At 38.0% G+C, this 16748-nt stretch overlaps 1 protein-coding gene across 5 annotated transcripts in view; it reads left to right on the plus strand.

The window, feature by feature from the left end:
- The window catches only part of LOC113230018 (tudor domain-containing protein 7), a 33423-nt gene that overhangs the window by 5295 nt on the left and 11380 nt on the right, over positions 1 to 16748 (plus strand). Inside the window, exons 7-18 of one of the 5 annotated variants that reach the window (XM_026463739.1) lie at positions 693 to 851; positions 1699 to 1893; positions 3224 to 3441; positions 7076 to 7190; positions 7405 to 7572; positions 8486 to 8577; positions 9349 to 9511; positions 11655 to 11891; positions 13336 to 13350; positions 13458 to 13463; positions 14379 to 14566; positions 15528 to 15675. In XM_026463739.1, coding sequence (XP_026319524.1) covers positions 693 to 851; positions 1699 to 1893; positions 3224 to 3441; positions 7076 to 7190; positions 7405 to 7572; positions 8486 to 8577; positions 9349 to 9511; positions 11655 to 11891; positions 13336 to 13350; positions 13458 to 13463; positions 14379 to 14566; positions 15528 to 15675 — 1704 coding nt within the window. Of the gene's footprint in view, positions 1 to 692; positions 852 to 1698; positions 1894 to 3223; positions 3442 to 7075; positions 7191 to 7404; positions 7573 to 8485; positions 8578 to 9348; positions 9512 to 11654; positions 11892 to 13335; positions 13351 to 13457; positions 13464 to 14366; positions 14567 to 15527; positions 15676 to 16748 lie in introns of all 5 variants that reach the window. The other 4 variants (XM_026463738.1, XM_026463740.1, XM_026463743.1 and 1 more) reach the window with 4 other exon arrangements.

Below are 16748 nucleotides of genomic sequence, written 5' to 3' on the forward strand. Positions count from 1 at the left end.
TTTATAATACCAAGCGTTGAACGAACAAGTCGTGTGCCTGGTGGTAAAAGACACGCTTATCCATAACAGTTGTAGTGCAACTCAGAGGTGTTAATCGCAAAGATCTCAGTAGCACTGCACCCGTCACCCTGAGACATAAGTTGACAAGTCCCATGTGCCTGTAATTTCACCAGCACCCTTACCCTTCGAAACCGAAACGCAGCAATGCTCACGTTACTGCTTGGCGGCTGAGATAGGTAAGGGACAGTACTTCCCTGGACAAACTCTTTCACAAGGAGCTCTACCACTTCTGTTGCCGTGTAAGACATTCTGGTTGTCTTTCACTAAGGATAGGATATCTAATAATAATAATAACGCACACACTCACAGCCCCGCCCTCGGCAAACCCTGTATCGCGAGTGCCATGGACACACACATGTACTACCACAAATTACATCCAAACTCACGTGAGAAATAAATGTAGGCCATACAAATATTCCTCTCGGCCCAGGAACCGAACCCTGGACCTCTGCTTGGCTGATCAGCATGGTAGCCGTTCGGCCACGGAAGCAGTTATATCTAGAGTACAAATGAGAGGAAGGGTCATTAGCTAATGAGATATGTAACTACTTGCATCATTACTAAATAACTCCGATACCGATAAAGTACAATTTGACATTTCGGTTCAATGACGTTTGTATGCTCATTTCCAGTTGAAACATTCTGCGAGTTTTACGAACGAAGCACCTGTCGCTGAGACGAGGTCCAGCGGGAAGGTGTCAGCTTCTCAGAGGCTCTCTAACCTTAGAGACCGTCTTAACACTGTGGATTTGATACCATTGCAGCTACCCGCCGCCAACTCCGACAGACTGGTATGTATTTAACTGTTTTTATGAGTGCGAGCAAATACACAAATCAAAAGTGCCTAGGGTTCAACCACGTTTTTGCCTATGACTGAAAATCGGGTTTTTTTATTGAATTCTTTTTAATTTTTCCTCAATTTTATAATTTGATTTTGAAAATGACCAAAAATAATCTCAGTACAGAGTACTAAAAAATTGACCCCAAAAGTCATCCATCCCCTACTTTGCCACCCTTAGAGGTAAAATATTTTCTTCAAATTTAAATGGGACCACTACTGAGGTACCTCTTTCCAATAAAAAAATAATCTTCAAAATCGGTTATCGTGCGGGGTTTTATCGCTTAACATACATACAAAAAAAAAAGAAAAACATACAGTGGAATTACGAATCTCCTCCTTTTTTAAAGTCGGTTAAAAAATAATCCATTGATGCTAAGAAAAATTATTAAAAATACCAGATTTTCCGTAATTAACAAAAACGTACTTGATCCCTAAACACTTGATGTATAGTCGTCTCTAGATAGCGACGTTATGTTCTGTACTGAAGTAAACAATTAAGAAATTATGAGCTGCCCTTGCTTCAATGCAACTAAAAGACAAAAAGAATGTAATGTTTCACTGTCATTTACCTTTCAAAAAAATCGCTAATATTTGAATGTTTAAGTAGGCTATTCCATGTTCGTGATTGATTCTAATCTTGCGATCTATAGTATGTACAGACAACAGCACATCGGACTACACATTTTTGTTCGAAAATCGCCGCCTCTCAGAAGGCACTGTAACGATTATGGATAGGCATGTCACTTACCACCATGCGCACGACTTGTTAGTCCCGTCACTTGATATCATAAAAAAAGTTGTTACAGTCTGAAGTCAGCGGTCCAGTAACACACGTGGCGCCGGCGCACAATCTGGAGCCGCCGCCGGAATCCGCGTCGTCAGTCGTGAAACTGGAGTGGACTTGCCGCAAGCTCGGCCTGGCCATGCCAGTGTTCAAGGTCATCGACTTACGTCCAAAGCGGGGGCCGGTTAGCTATGATTGCACATGCAAAGTAAGTTTGAATACATGTTTGCATATTTCTATATACTTAGAGATTCCATTTATTCATTAAAGATGTAAAGCGCTGATGTGACCGACAATGGTACGCGTTTGTCTAAAATAAATTTTAGACATACTTTATCATTATTCAGTAAACGATTGTCACTAATTACGACATTAGGGTCGTCGTCGAAGGCGGAAGGACGTAGATAGATACGTCCCTTCGTAAAACTGTCAACCGCCGTTTGCCAGTCAACACACGGGTTGACTGGTGTGAAATCAATTAAATTTTTATTGAATTGATATTCAATTATTTTTTGTGAAATTACTCCACTAGTTTGTTATAATTATTAATACAAAGATCGAACACTCAGAAAATACACTCAGAAAAATTCCTTTGATTCGGTCGGATTCGAAACGACGTCCTCTTGCATACCGTGCCAGACGCTATACCAACTAAGCCACGGAACACACAAAAAATACTTCACAAAAAATAATTGAATATCAATTCAATAAAAATTTAATTAATACAGTGAATAGCGACATCTCTCGCCAGGACTGGTAGCTGTAAAGGTACTAACTGGGTGATAAATCTGCAATAGATTTCTCATAGATGGCGCTACGACTAAAAAGTCGTTGAAAGACCAAGTACAAAGACACGACGCAAGCACATAGAAAAATTCGTGAGGTCCGTTGGTTCGTTCCGTGGCTTAGTTGGTATAGCGTCTGCCACGGTATGCAAGAGGACGTCGGTTCGAATCCGACCGAATCAAAGGAATTTTTGAGTGTTTTTTCTGAGTGTTCGATCTTTGTATTAATAATTATAACAAACTGGTGTGAAATCGTTCTAAAATATCGGGACAAAATTCCAATCAGCGGTACTCGCTGGTTGTTGCTCAAATTGCGCCAGGCGTACAGTAAAATAATGGTACGTCGTGCGGGGGGCTCATTTCGTGCAGCCCGATAACTAGTGATAATAGTTTAGTGCATTAAGGCCTCCATGTGTGAGACGATTTGTCAGCACGACCCGTCGTTTCTGACTGATCGAAACGACGAATCAACAGATCAGAACACACAGATCGATACTTTATCGTGACGATCGACCAAAACGAAGAATCGTCTGTATATGGCGGCCTGTGTATTACAAGATTTACAAGAGTCAACATTACTTTCAGCAAGTTTTTATAAAGAATGCGTTACTCGCTTATGTAAGAGTATAATGGTGAAACGAGCTGGTTTCCGCAACTCGATGTCATAGCGCTTATTTAACATCGTTAACAAAACGTGTTCCACATTTTAAAATCAGTACTATTAGACATTTTCATATTCGTTCCAATGCACAGGTAGGAACCCAATACACGGCTTCGTCGTACCCCGACTCATCACCATCGGAGGACTTAGCAAAGGAAGTTGTCGCAGTGAAACTCCTGGCCGTCATAGAGAGTTCAGAAGCAGGTGGTTTACCTACATCTTCTAGTAGCAAGACCATATCGTGTCTCACCGAACTCGTGTCCGAACATGAGGCTGGTCTTTGGGCGAACACTGTGCCTCATTTGTACAGGTAAGATACTGGTGTCGTTAAATGACTACGATACAGTACAAATATACTTTATTGCACACAAAAACAATACACTTTAAACAACGGACAAAAGACAGGTGCAACAGGCGGCCTTATTGCTAGATAGCAATCTCTTCCAGGCAACCTCCGGGTAACAGGATAAATTTAAAGATAATAATATATAATTGAGGGCAACAAATGCTACTGAATATGAATTTAATACATATTTTGCACTTGCATTATTCAAATTCAAATTCAAAATAATCTTTATTTCATAGGTAAGCATTATTACACTTGAAATCGTCACAATAGTTAAACTCTACCGCTCATTCGTAAGGCAGATTCCCCTGAGAAGAATGAGCAAGAAACTCTAGGGGTTGCTCTTTGTAAATAACATTTACAATATTTTTTTATTTTATTTGAAACATCAGAGATCGAGACTACCTCCATGAGCTAAACGAAAGTTTTTGTTTCACTATAGTTTTAAACCTCGTGAAAGGCAAATTTTGTATATCGACCGGAATCTTGTTATAGAAGCGTATACATTGCCCCTTAAATGATTTTTTGACTTTGTGAAGACGACTATCAAGAAAAGCTAGTTTATTTCTATTCCTCGTATTAATGTTATGTCTGTCACTATTTTTCATAAATAAATTACTATTCCTTTTAACATAAATTACATTTTCATAAATGTACTGTGAGGCTAGTGTAAGAATGTTAATTTCCTTAAACTTATCTCTCAAAGATACTTTGGGGCCCAGATTGTAAATTGCCCTAACTGCACGTTTCTGCAGGACAAAGATTCTATTGATATCGGCGGCATTACCCCAAAGCAAAATGCCGTGTGTCATTAGACTGTGAAAGTAGCTGAAGTAAACCAATTTAGCGGTTTCGACGTGTGATCTGCATTAATAAATTAAGTAAAATATCTAAATAAATTAAAAATAATAATAATATAGACTAATGTAGAATAGTAGGAGGCTTATAAGTAGACTGTAACAAATTAAGTAGCTTTAAGTTTTATTACTCATGTAATAATAATTGAGTCGACTCGAATCGAAGGGCGCTTTATGAGCTTTTCAGAACATTCAGAGTTAAAAGTTCGATTTGGATTCGGATACGATATCGTTATCCAACAGCGTTTATGGAGTTAGTCAGTGGAATAGAGTATAAGAAAAATGACTATCCTGTTATATACATTTTTAAGATTTTAAAGGCCTAAAATATAGGAATGCATTAGTCTTGCATTCACATAAATTAATAGTATTGAACAAAATCCAAACTTTATTTAAAATAATAAGAGATTTCCATATTACATTCTTGATTTGTAAACAATAGGACATTCGGTAACTTTAATTCGATAACTGTGTTCTGAATAACGAGCAAAGGCTATTGCCGGTCGAGAAGTTTGAGTAATCGTAAGGGTGTGACGTTATTTCGGTTCAGTTTCGAATACGACAGTTTGACGTTCGATTCGGGTGTTGTGAATAAAAATGAAAAGAAATCGGTCGACAACTGAGTTATCGTAAGGTTCTGAATCGACCCCCAGATCAAAATATAACTATGCTACATGAATGAATATAAACCTGCAATCCAATTATAGCTATACACAACACTTTAGTACAAACCGTACATATTAATTAATACCTAGAAGAAATTATTTAGAAATGCTTAACAAATAAAACAGAGGCCTAAAAACATAATGCTTACTTAACGAAATTAAGACGGTGGATTGGAATGTAGGAGCCTTCTAAAACTGTTATAACTACCATTATACAGATCATGGTCAGAACAGATATCGTTGTAATATGTATACATTCTGGATAACGGGTTGTTACTCGAGATATTGTTGACAGAATGTGGAACACAGAATAGATAAGGTGTATACCTTACGCACAGAACGAGTTGACACCTTCATATTTCACACCTCATATTTCACACTTCATATTTCACACCTTCATATCCTATTGAAAAGCAAGGCGAAGCACTTGCAGTGTCTTTGGACATTTTTAAAGCCTTTGGCAGGGTCTGGCACGCAAGCCTTTTAAGCAAGCTTCCATGTTATGGGCTTCCCATTGACCTTTGCAATTGGATCTCGGATTTCTTGAGTGAACGTTCCATTCGAGTGGCCTTAGAAGGCTACTCTTCCGAACTCAGTCTTGTCGAGAGTGCATGGTTAGCCGTTTAGATTTGACGCTCAAGGCAGTCCTCGATTGGGCGATGCCAATCTTGTCAAATTTAACAATAGCAAAACGCAGGCGTGTCTATTCTCCACAAAACGGAGTCCCTTTGAGCTGACTCCGACTTTTCGTGATATATCCATACCGATAGTCGACCGTCTACAGCTACTTGGAATGGACCTGTCGTCCAATCTGAACGTTGGCATTGAATCCATGGCCAAAAATGCAGCCAGGAAGCTTGACAGCCTTTCCAGGGTGAGGCGTTACCTCACATCAGAACAGCTGCTTCAGCTGTATCAAGCACAAGTCCGGTCGTGTATGGAGTACCACTGCCAGCTTTGGGATAGCTCTACTACATACCAACTGGCCACCTTGGATTCAATTGACAAGCGTGCCAAGAGGCTTATAGGTGACTCGGAATTAGTAGAGGCCAAGCTGCAGTGTCTTCAACACTGCCGTAGAGTTGCCTGCTTATCGGTATTTTACGGGATATTTCACGGAGAGTGTGCGATGGAATTACACGATTTAATTCCGCCTTCCCCATCATTGGGGGATTAGGCGTAGGAATGGCTTCCACCCCTATGTTGTGGATATTCCAATTATATGGCGAACGGCTATGGAGTGGAATTCCCTGCCTGCAGATTTGTTCCCTGAATGTCATAACTTGGACCTTTTCAAGGCGAGAGTGAATAGGCATTATTTAGGTGTGCATGCTCCATCGTCACTTTCCATCAGGTGAGATGGAAGTCAAATGCACACTTACATTTGAATAATAAAAAAAAACCTAACCCAATAAAAAAATGTATATTGTCTGTAGAAGTTCTTACTTTCATGTTGGTAAAACATAAATAAGAAACTGTTTAACAATCATATTATTATATGCTTAAAAAAGGCAGATATGTTATGGCAGAAGAAGACTAACTACTCATTAGTCATTTTGTAAACATGTGCAGTTTCTAGAAGCTGTGCGACAAATTTCAGACGTCGATTGTTACGAACGTGACATAAATATATGTCTATGATTATTACTGTTTAATACCAACATGAACCTAAGAACTTGTTAGACATATAATATTAGATTGTTCTGTGTTAGACAACATCTTTACGTTGCTCTGATCCCAAAGTAAATAACTAAAGCACTTGTATTATTGAAACCGGAAACAACGACGGTACAAACACCCAGACCGAGACAACATAAAATAGTCGGCCGGCCGGTATCGAACTATAGACAACTAGGTACATAACTGAAAAATCGAACCCGGGACCTCGGAAATAGCGACACCATGAAAATCGGTGTGCATGCCACTCGACCACGGGGGTCGTCATTAGAACTTATGCAGATAAAGTCAAGTATGTGATACATGCTGTGTTAGGTTGTAATATGTATATTTCGTTATATATTACTCCCGTGTGAAGTGTGAATTATAAAGACGCCATACCGTAACTATTTGTTTCAGAGAAAAGTACGGCGAAAATTTGCCCAGTAATTGGCAAGAATTAGTGGAAAATTGCCCTCGAATTATGACAGACAGAGTTGTAAATGGACTGCTTGTACTTCTTCCTCACAACGAGGTATGTGCCTTGTAATTATTGTGTTACAAAAACTTAACAATGTTCTTTTTTAATTTTTTAATACGTGTACATTTGTATATAATTCCATGCAATTCTAAAAAGTGCAGTTGGTTAATGTAACTCGATATTATCAATAATAATAATTAAACCCACTGAGAAAGGTTTCTAAGTATTAAATTTACATTACAAACTCAATGTGCATTTACATTTGTAGGACGCACCACCTACGTCATTCCTAGACACAACTACAGTGCTGGACGACACTATTGAGAGCAACCTACCGCCGCTGCAATTCCCCGAGGACGATTTTTGGAACGTGTTCGTCACTGTAGCGAATTCCACTCTCGAGATTTGGCTTAGGATAATTGGACCACAATATAGCGTGAGTAAATTGTACTTATCAACCTTTTAGTTTATATACGCAAGACTACACATGGTACACACTCGATTTTAGGGTCCACTAAAAACCAGCGTCACAGCCTTCTCTCGACTGTGGCATAAGTTGAGTGGAGCCTTTTGCATACGCTACAGCCGCACACATGATATTTATTCAAATTGTGTGTTGACTATTAAAAATTTGATGTTTGTTTTGTTTTTGGTTATTTTATTTTTTGTTTTATTTTTGCTTTGTCTTTATTTATTTATTCTTTCTTTCCGTGTATTCTTGTGTTGTGGCGTTGTAATAAATGGTTTCTATACTATAAGTCCCATTGCGCAGGGTACAGATCTAATTCTTTATTTTACATTTCGAAACCATTCGGATGTTTTCGAAAATCTACGCGAATTCACGATTCATGACCTTCAGGTTAGCCTTGTTTGGGGTGGCGGCAGGTCTGCCCTACAAAGAGGGGTATCGTGCCGCAATACACAATACTGACATATTGTGTATTTTTTCACAATAACTCTCATTACAAACCTGTATGCGGTCCACTGCTGGGTACGAGTCTCCTCATGGGATAATAATATTTAGGTCCTAGTCCACCATGTTGGTTCAATGGGGCTCAGGAGTTCATTATAACTTTAAAAGACTTCTTGAATCTTCTGTAAAGGTTTCATCGCAATGTTTTCCTTCACTGTGAAAGCAAATGATACTAAACTGCGCATGATTCGAAAAAACATCCTGGCGCAGGCTCCCAAATGGCAATCAAAGTCAGGACCTAGATAAGACAAGCATTCATCCAACTAGGCTGTTGTTACATTTTCATGAAAACCTGGCAACGTGCTCTAGACCACATCTTCATGTTTGTAACCATGTATATGTATGTTATAAATCGTTATGTACTTATTCCTTGTAGGATGTTTTCGAAATGCTACAAGCCGATATGACGAAGTACTACGAACGCGCGGGCACTATAGTTGATAAGGCGATGATTATTAAAAATGCATGGTAAGTATTACAAGCCTTGCGTCAAACGTAGAATATATTCAAGCCTGGACTAAATACATGCTGTCTTAATATATAAATTATAAATTACAAATTATTTTTTATGTGCATTGGAAATATACAAAATACTGTATTTTGACCTCATTTACTTACAATACAAACTACAATCATTCATTACCACTAACCGGACACCACGAAAGTTGTGCTGTCCTGAATCCTTGTTGTTTCGTTATGATTCTCCGTCCACATAGGTTCTATATACCGCATTGTTTGTAGTTATGTTTACGTTAGTGATAACCCTAGAGACACACGATGTCCCTAAGGATTCTGATAAACATGATATTAATTTATTTATAATTTTTTGTAATTATTTTTATAAATATAAAATTTTAATGGGATAAGAAAATTTTTTTATTGTGCAAATTTGACCTACCCACTTTTTGTTTTCAAAAAAAAAATGAGTTTGAATACCACGTAGTGCCTAGAAAACAATTGACTGATAATTAAAAAATCACAATATTTCTGCGGGTGAGACGCAGATCATTGATAATTCAAAAATAATTTTGCTTTCGCTAAAAAAAAGCTACTCGATGTGTAGTGGTACTTTATAAAGGTACCAAATACCAAATTGTACCTATTTCCAAAATTAAAATATGTTTTCTTCATATTTACTATTTGCCAAAAAGAAACATTTAGTTGGCAGTTTTGGTTGTACTCTGCAGATCTAGGTGTTTGACATGATTGTCTCGCACATTTTAATTAACTCATTTTCAGGTATGCGGTAAAATTGGACGATGGCGAATGGCACCGCGCAAAGATCATTGAAATTGAAGAGAACCTTGCGTTCGTGTTCCTCGGCGACCACGGAGACGACGATAACGTGTCTTTAGACAAGATTAAAATTCTCGAACCACAGTTTAGGAGGTTACCGGCTCAGGTGAGAACTAGTAGGAATTTTAAATCTTTTATATGATCTAAAACCGTGCCTAAATCTTATCCACTTGACCCACTCTAGGGCGCACTATAAGTTTCCGGAACTGGCCACTTACATAAACAATATTTAAAAAGTAATTACAACATTTGAAAATTGAACTTTGTGGCTGTAGAATACAGTTTGTTTCATCTGACTGTCACTTGTTTTTTGTGTGTTTTTACATTGTGGCGTCATTTTAGACATTGGTTGGCTACATCACCATGGATTTAATTGAAATTTTTCGTAATATGATTTTCTACGACTTTAAGTGTAATTTAACAGCTCAGTGAAGCTTCGCTCGGCTTCAAACTGCTTTTGGCGATGAAGCACCATGCAAGTCTACTATTTATAGCTGGTTTGCAGAATCTAAATGCGGTCATGTAAATCTCAGTGACGAATGTCGTGATGGTTGCCAACACTGGTAAATGGATGGTAACAACAAAAACATCGATGTTGTGCGCCGTGTGATCAAAACAGACAGGCATGTGACATACCTTGAGATTCGGGTATCTTTAGGCATAGGCATGATAAAATACAATAAATACTGCACAAACATTTGGGCGTGAAAAAGCTGTGCTCTCAGTGGATCCCAAACAATTTGACTGAGGCTCAAAAAACGGATCGCGTCACTTGGTGCAATGCCGTGCTTACCAGATTCAACGAAGGAGCGTCAAATTTGGTGTGAGACATAGTAACAGGTGACGAAACATGGATTTATAGTTACGATCCCAAAACAAAGCAGCAATCAAGCGTACGAGTCTTTCGAGATGAGCCGAAACCAACCAAAGCGGCGCGCGTGCAAATTGCCTCTAAGCAGATGATTGCTTCTTTTTTTTATAAAACTGGACACGTGGCTACTGTTGCTTTGGAGAATCGTTGTACCGTGAACAGTGATTGATAGATGACCATTTGTTTGCTGGAAGTTATTGACAAACTCCGTAAAAATAACCGTAAACGCCGTATCATCTTGCACCACGATAATGCCAGTTCTTACACGGCCAGACAGACAAATGAATTTTTGAAGGTGAACAACGTTGACCTTATGAGCCATCCCGCGTACAGTCCCGACCTGGGACCTTGTGACTTTTATTTATTTCCAAAAATTAAGAACCAGTTATGCGGTCAATGATTTTCATCACCTGAAGAGGCTGTCGAAGAGTATGAAAAATATGTTTCAGAGATTGTCACGGAGGAGTGGCATAAATGTTTTCAAAATTGGTTCATTCGAATGAAAAAGTGCATTAACGCTAATGTAGAATATTTTGAGAAAGAATAAAATAATTTGTGACCATTTATAGTATTTTTTTCTTATTCATTCCAGAAACTTATAGTGCGCCCCACCTAGGTGTGCAGCTTAAAGTGTCGTGGCTTGTATATTTAAATGAAGTTGTTCACATACAGAACAACACGATTAACTGTCGTTCGCGACTTTTTTGACATTATGACGACAAATGAAACGTGACAATAATAGTAGCTGCGACCATTTGTCGTTACGTTTTTATCATGACGTTTTATTTATTGTCAGGCGACTGTCGTTCTAAGTCTTCCCATTGTCACGACAGTCTGTCCTAACGACAAAAAAGTCGTGAACGACAATTAATCGCGTCGTACTATATGTGAATAACTCCATTTAAAACAGACTGTCGTGACAATGGGAATGGGGAACTAAAACGACAGTCATCTGACGATGAATAAACCGTCGCGATAAAGACGTAATAACATATACTCGCAGTTTCAAGCGATTCTGTCATGCGAACGACAACGCGGCTGCCGTGAACCGATAAATTGTAGTCACGATCTCGTGGGAACAGCCAGACCCGACGAGTTGTTCAACGATAAAATAAACATCCACGAGACAGTCACGACAAATAGTCGTGATATGGGTACAGGCTAGACGCGACAGTCGTCCAACGATAAATAAAACGTTACAACATAATGGGAACGCGCTCTTAGTGAGAGGTATTCCTACACAATATTTATTTAGAAAAAAAGTCATGTCAAAAGCCGGCACCGAGTTCGAATCGTCGACCTTTCAATTGACAAGCAACGACTCCTCCACTAGGCTAGAACCACTACAGCAAATGGTATTGTATATAAAATTTGCTAGGCAATTCTATGCCGACTGGAAGGCTGTGAAGAACTAGCGGCGACTGAGGAAGGTGCAGCGTTGGTAGCAAGACGGCTACCGGGCGAGGTTCTGGTAGCTGCGCCAGGCGCACGCGCCGATCCTTCCGACCCCAGCGTAGCCGTCGTGCTGTATGACACCTCTACACAACGTGACCTTAACCTCAATAAAGAGATTGTCCATGACTTCTGCATCGCCGGCGCATTCACGCTTACGCAGGTAAATAAATATGCAACTATTGTCTCATGTACAAGTACTATTTATGTATGTATAGGTGTTGAAATCTTGAATTACCGTAATAATTAGAGTCGCAACGCATATAACGGTTACTATTCGGTATTCGGCCGAATATCGAATATTAAATCATTGATCGGCCGAATACTTAAAAACATGAGGAAGGAATAAGAAAAATAAACACGGTAACTTTTATTGATGCTGAAAATATAAATATTGTAAGTTCTCGAAAGTTTGAGCGTCAATGTTTTGGTACGTGCATTAATCAGGCCATATAGGTTGGTCAAATATTCGGTATTCGGCATGAAACCTAGTATACTATGTGTCTTACAAATACCTATTATTTCTTTTTATAAAATATTTTTTCAAGTAATTGTATCATCGGTAGTGACTTTTAAAAGAAGTGTTTTAACAAGCCCCGCGTTTGACATTTGATTATATTGTTGCTGTCTCTTATCGCCAGTGAAGCCATAACGAAAGCGTAGACGACAGCCATCGCATTTATAATGAATACATTATTTTTTCTACTATCATGGTTTTTGAGCATGTTGGAAAACGTTTTATTGCCTAAACGATAGTACTATAAAGGAAGACATAGTTTTGAGCTCCTGTAATTTAGTATAAATTTTGTGCAAACTGACAACCCATAAATAGTATTCATTTCTGAAAAAAAAAAATTGAGTATTATAAGTCAGTACCCAATTTAATAGAGTTTAATAAGTTAGTATCCAAAATACATGTTGTCTATTCAAAAAATGAAAAACGTTTAGATTTTATTCTGCTAAGAAAATTACACAGAAATCGTGAAATTGATAAAAGGATCATTTTCGGAGTTTTTTTTCCTGTACCTAATTTTGGTGACAATGTTTATTATTTAAATATTCTAGAATATTACCGCGAAGTATTACTTAATTTATTCGAATACTTAAATAATTAAAATTGCCACTTAAATAATTAAAATTAGGTAGAGAAAACTAACCTGAAAATTACCCATAACCAACCTTGCGGAACACCAGCCCGTTACACCAAGTACCCAAAACACTACTTCTCATTATAATGACCGATTCTCCTGAAATAATTAGTAAGAAACTCAAGTGATTGTTTGCTGTAAACAGATATTTGTTCTTATTTATCATTTAAAACATTCATTTCCAATGTCATACATAGAAACAACTTAAAAGAGCTGTACAGATCATGATCATTCTCAGAACCTAATAAATCTTCTGTTTAAAGTTTCTCGATAGTTTTAAACCTCGTAAATGGCAAATTTTGAATATGAAAATAAATCTTATTATTGAAGAAACGTGTACATTATTTGGTAAATATGTTTACTTAATTTGTTCTCGTTTACTTTTTGTGTTCGTACTATTTGTTGACACTTGTGACTGAAATTATTAAAATTATTTTCTCTTTTCATGTCCATTTAAAGATTGATGACGACGAAGTAAGTTTTCATACAATATTTTCGGTTTTCGTAACGAGTGTTAATTGATTGCGTTGGAATTTGTAACAATTTTTTCGCTTTAAATTTTCATGTTTGCCGTTTTCAAGGAACTTGTGAGTGTTATTTTGATCGAATATTTATGAAATTTGCTTTATATATTTTTAAAGTTTCATAATGCTGATTGCTAGATTTATTTATGGAATGTTTAGCACAATGATGTAGTACCTTGCTGAGTCTATTTACGCCATCATATACATGTACCACCTAATGGTTATATTTTATTTACATGTCTTGTCCTATAATGGATTTCCTTGTAAGTGTATAATAAAGACGGTATCATGAATAACCGCGGTGCGGGGTGGAGCAATTTATCACACTCCGTCACTTAAGTGTCGTAAACATTTTGTCTGTAAGTTATCTCTTCATCATACAAGACAGAGAGTAGGACTATTCAAGGTACTTCAATGTGAGACGAATTCTGCATCCCGCCCATTTTTGCGCTAACTACATATATGTGTATATGTAATGATGAGATGTTGTTTATTACAGACAAGTCAGAATAACTGCTATTTTCCTTTGTTGTGCATGTTAATGCGACAATGATGTTCTCAAGGTTATTTAGGTACAGGGTTATTTGTAAAATACTAACCACCTCGATGGACTACATTACTAACATCAACAATAAATTTAAATGGATCGCTCTAAACGGCAATAATTATGTGCGGTAACAAAAGAAAGTGCTAGCGTAAATACCGATGCAAAACGCAGGAGTGGGGCAGAGAGTTGTCACCAAAGACTCTTGCACGTTTGAACTTATTACCGTACTACCAAATACAGTTCTAAAAAGTGTCAGATAATTCAATAAAAACTGAAAAAAATATTTTTGGTAAACTAATTATGTTTTGTAAAAAGTCATGGAACAAAAGTTGTTGTTTATGATGTTAGTAACATAGTCCTGTGAGGTTGTTAGAGTCGTATTTTACAAAGAACCCTGTATAAATTTTCGGTGCGCACAGAAACTTTGCGAGGTTGAAGTGGGATGCGTGACGGAGGAGGGTCGCGTGTGGGTGGCACGCGCAGGCGGCGCGGCGAGGATTGCGGCAGCGCTGGCGCTGTTGACGAGTGGACCCTACCGCCGCCCTCTGCCAGCCGCGCCAGCAGCGCCTTCGCCTAATGCTTCTACGCTTTACATCGTACGCACTCTCGCCGGCGACTGGTATGTAGCATTTTATTTCGACTCGTTGTTCGGAAATTCATAGGTAAATCCTTGCTGCCCCAGTGGTTTGATTAACTGTATTTACACTGACCGCCAAAGTATTTGTAGATAGGGGTGGGCATTTAAACAAGAAGCATTTTAAAAAGGTTACTTTTATGTAAAAGTGCTTATATGAATAAGCACACAGACACGCTTATAATTTTAAATTGTAAGGGTTGCGCAGTTCAGTACTTAACAAGTTGTTTTATTTTTACAACGTGCGTATGTATAAAGTCTCGCCATATATTTGTGGCTATAATGAAAAGGGGTACAAGTCAAGAAACCCAACTTTACAAGGAGACGCGAAACCCAGTTAAACCTAAACCTTAATATAATGTTAAGTGTTTTTCGCGTTTCCTTGTAAAGTTGGCATTTTTTACTTTTGCCTCTTTTCACTAGAGCCACAGATATGTTTCCTGAACAAATTAATTCGTCAATGCGAATAATAATGTTATAAATAAAATTAAAACTCGTATTTTACAAGTAAACTTACTTGTCTTACAACTTTTAGTGGCTTACTTACGCTTTTTGCTGTCAGCAAGTTCAAGCTTTTTTTTAACGTAAAGCCTATGAGCTTAAACGTTTTTCTATACGATTTTGTAAGCTTCACACTAAAACGCGTTCAAGTGAAAACTTCACACTAAATAGCGTTTAATTGAAAGCGCTTTTATAAGCACGCTTGTTGAAAAAAGTACAACGTTTTAACGTTTAAAATTAATAAGCAGTTTTTTTTCCACCTCTAGTTGTAGAGAATACTGATATAACGGCCTTAACAGTTACCACATATGCTTTCTATGATTACGCCGAATTTTCCTCGTGTGGAAGGGTTTCAAACTGTTTGAGTATTAATAAAATCGCCCTGATATACACAAAAACACACACGAAACATACCTCTCTAGAAATATATTATGGTTATGGTCAGGGTCCGCTGTACTATTATCAGCGGTCTGGACGGCGAAGGCACTGTTCGCACGCAGCTGGTGGACAGCGGAATGATACTTCGCGCCCCACTCTCCTCTCTTGTGCCGCTGCAGAACTTCTCACCCGCCCTCAACGCTTATCCCCCTCAGGTGAGGTATCTTACTATCGAACCATCCCATTCCGCGAACATTATAAATGTTAAAGAACAACGGCGAAATTATTTTTAAAAGTCTTCAAACGTCATAATTACGAGTTTGGTTGAAATTAATTTATTAGATTTTTCAAATTATGCTGAAGGCCGTAAGTCTGGAAATGGAATAATATTCAAATGAAACTCTATTTCTTAACTTTGAGCGACATCTAACCGCCAAAAAGAGATTTACAATACCTACGTATAGATTGGTCCACATTAAGTCAGTTCACGTAATATAAAATGTTTAGACTCGAATAAGAGATTTTATTTACTTATAATAGGGGTTAAAGTATGAAATTGCCGATTTGTACTGAAAATCTAAATTGTTTATTTTTTAAATTTTTAACAAATTTATTTAATCAAAATAGTTGCCATTATTATCTATACATTGCTGCCATCTAATGGGAAGGTTATTAATGCCTTTGCGATAGAACTCCGACGATCTAGACTGCACAAACTGTGTGAAAGCATTTTGTACTGCCTCCTGGGAAGAAAACTTCTTGTCACGTAGATAATTGTCCAAATCACGAAAAAAATGGTAGTCCGTTGGAGCAAGGTCTGGTGAATACGGAGGATGACGAATGGTTTCTAACTGCAGTTCCTGAAGGGTCTAAATGGTTTCTCGTGCTGTGTGAGGTCTCGCGTTGTCGTGGAGCAATAATGGTGAAGATCGATTCATGATTCGGGGCTGTTTTACTGCTAGTTTTGTCAACATGGTTCGGAGTTCGGCACAATAGACATCTGCCGTTATTGCTTGACCAGATCGGAGAAAACTATAGTGAATAACACCGTGCTGAGACCACCAAACAGTTACCATTACCTTTTTATTGGTAAGTTTTGCTTTAGGACACTGTTGTGGCATTTGACCTGGGGTCAGCCATTGCATTTTTCTTTTCCGGTTATCATAAAGAATCCACTTTTCATCACATGTTACAATTCGATCCAATATTCCTTCATTTCTGTACCGGTTCAACAAGGCAACACAAGTTTCAACACGCGTTTCTTTCTGCAGATCAGTCAAATCATGAG

Source organism: Hyposmocoma kahamanoa, unplaced genomic scaffold (assembly GCF_003589595.1).
Source record: "Hyposmocoma kahamanoa isolate Upper Pololo Valley unplaced genomic scaffold, ASM358959v1 63, whole genome shotgun sequence".
NCBI classification, from domain to species: Eukaryota; Metazoa; Arthropoda; class Insecta; order Lepidoptera; family Cosmopterigidae; genus Hyposmocoma; species Hyposmocoma kahamanoa.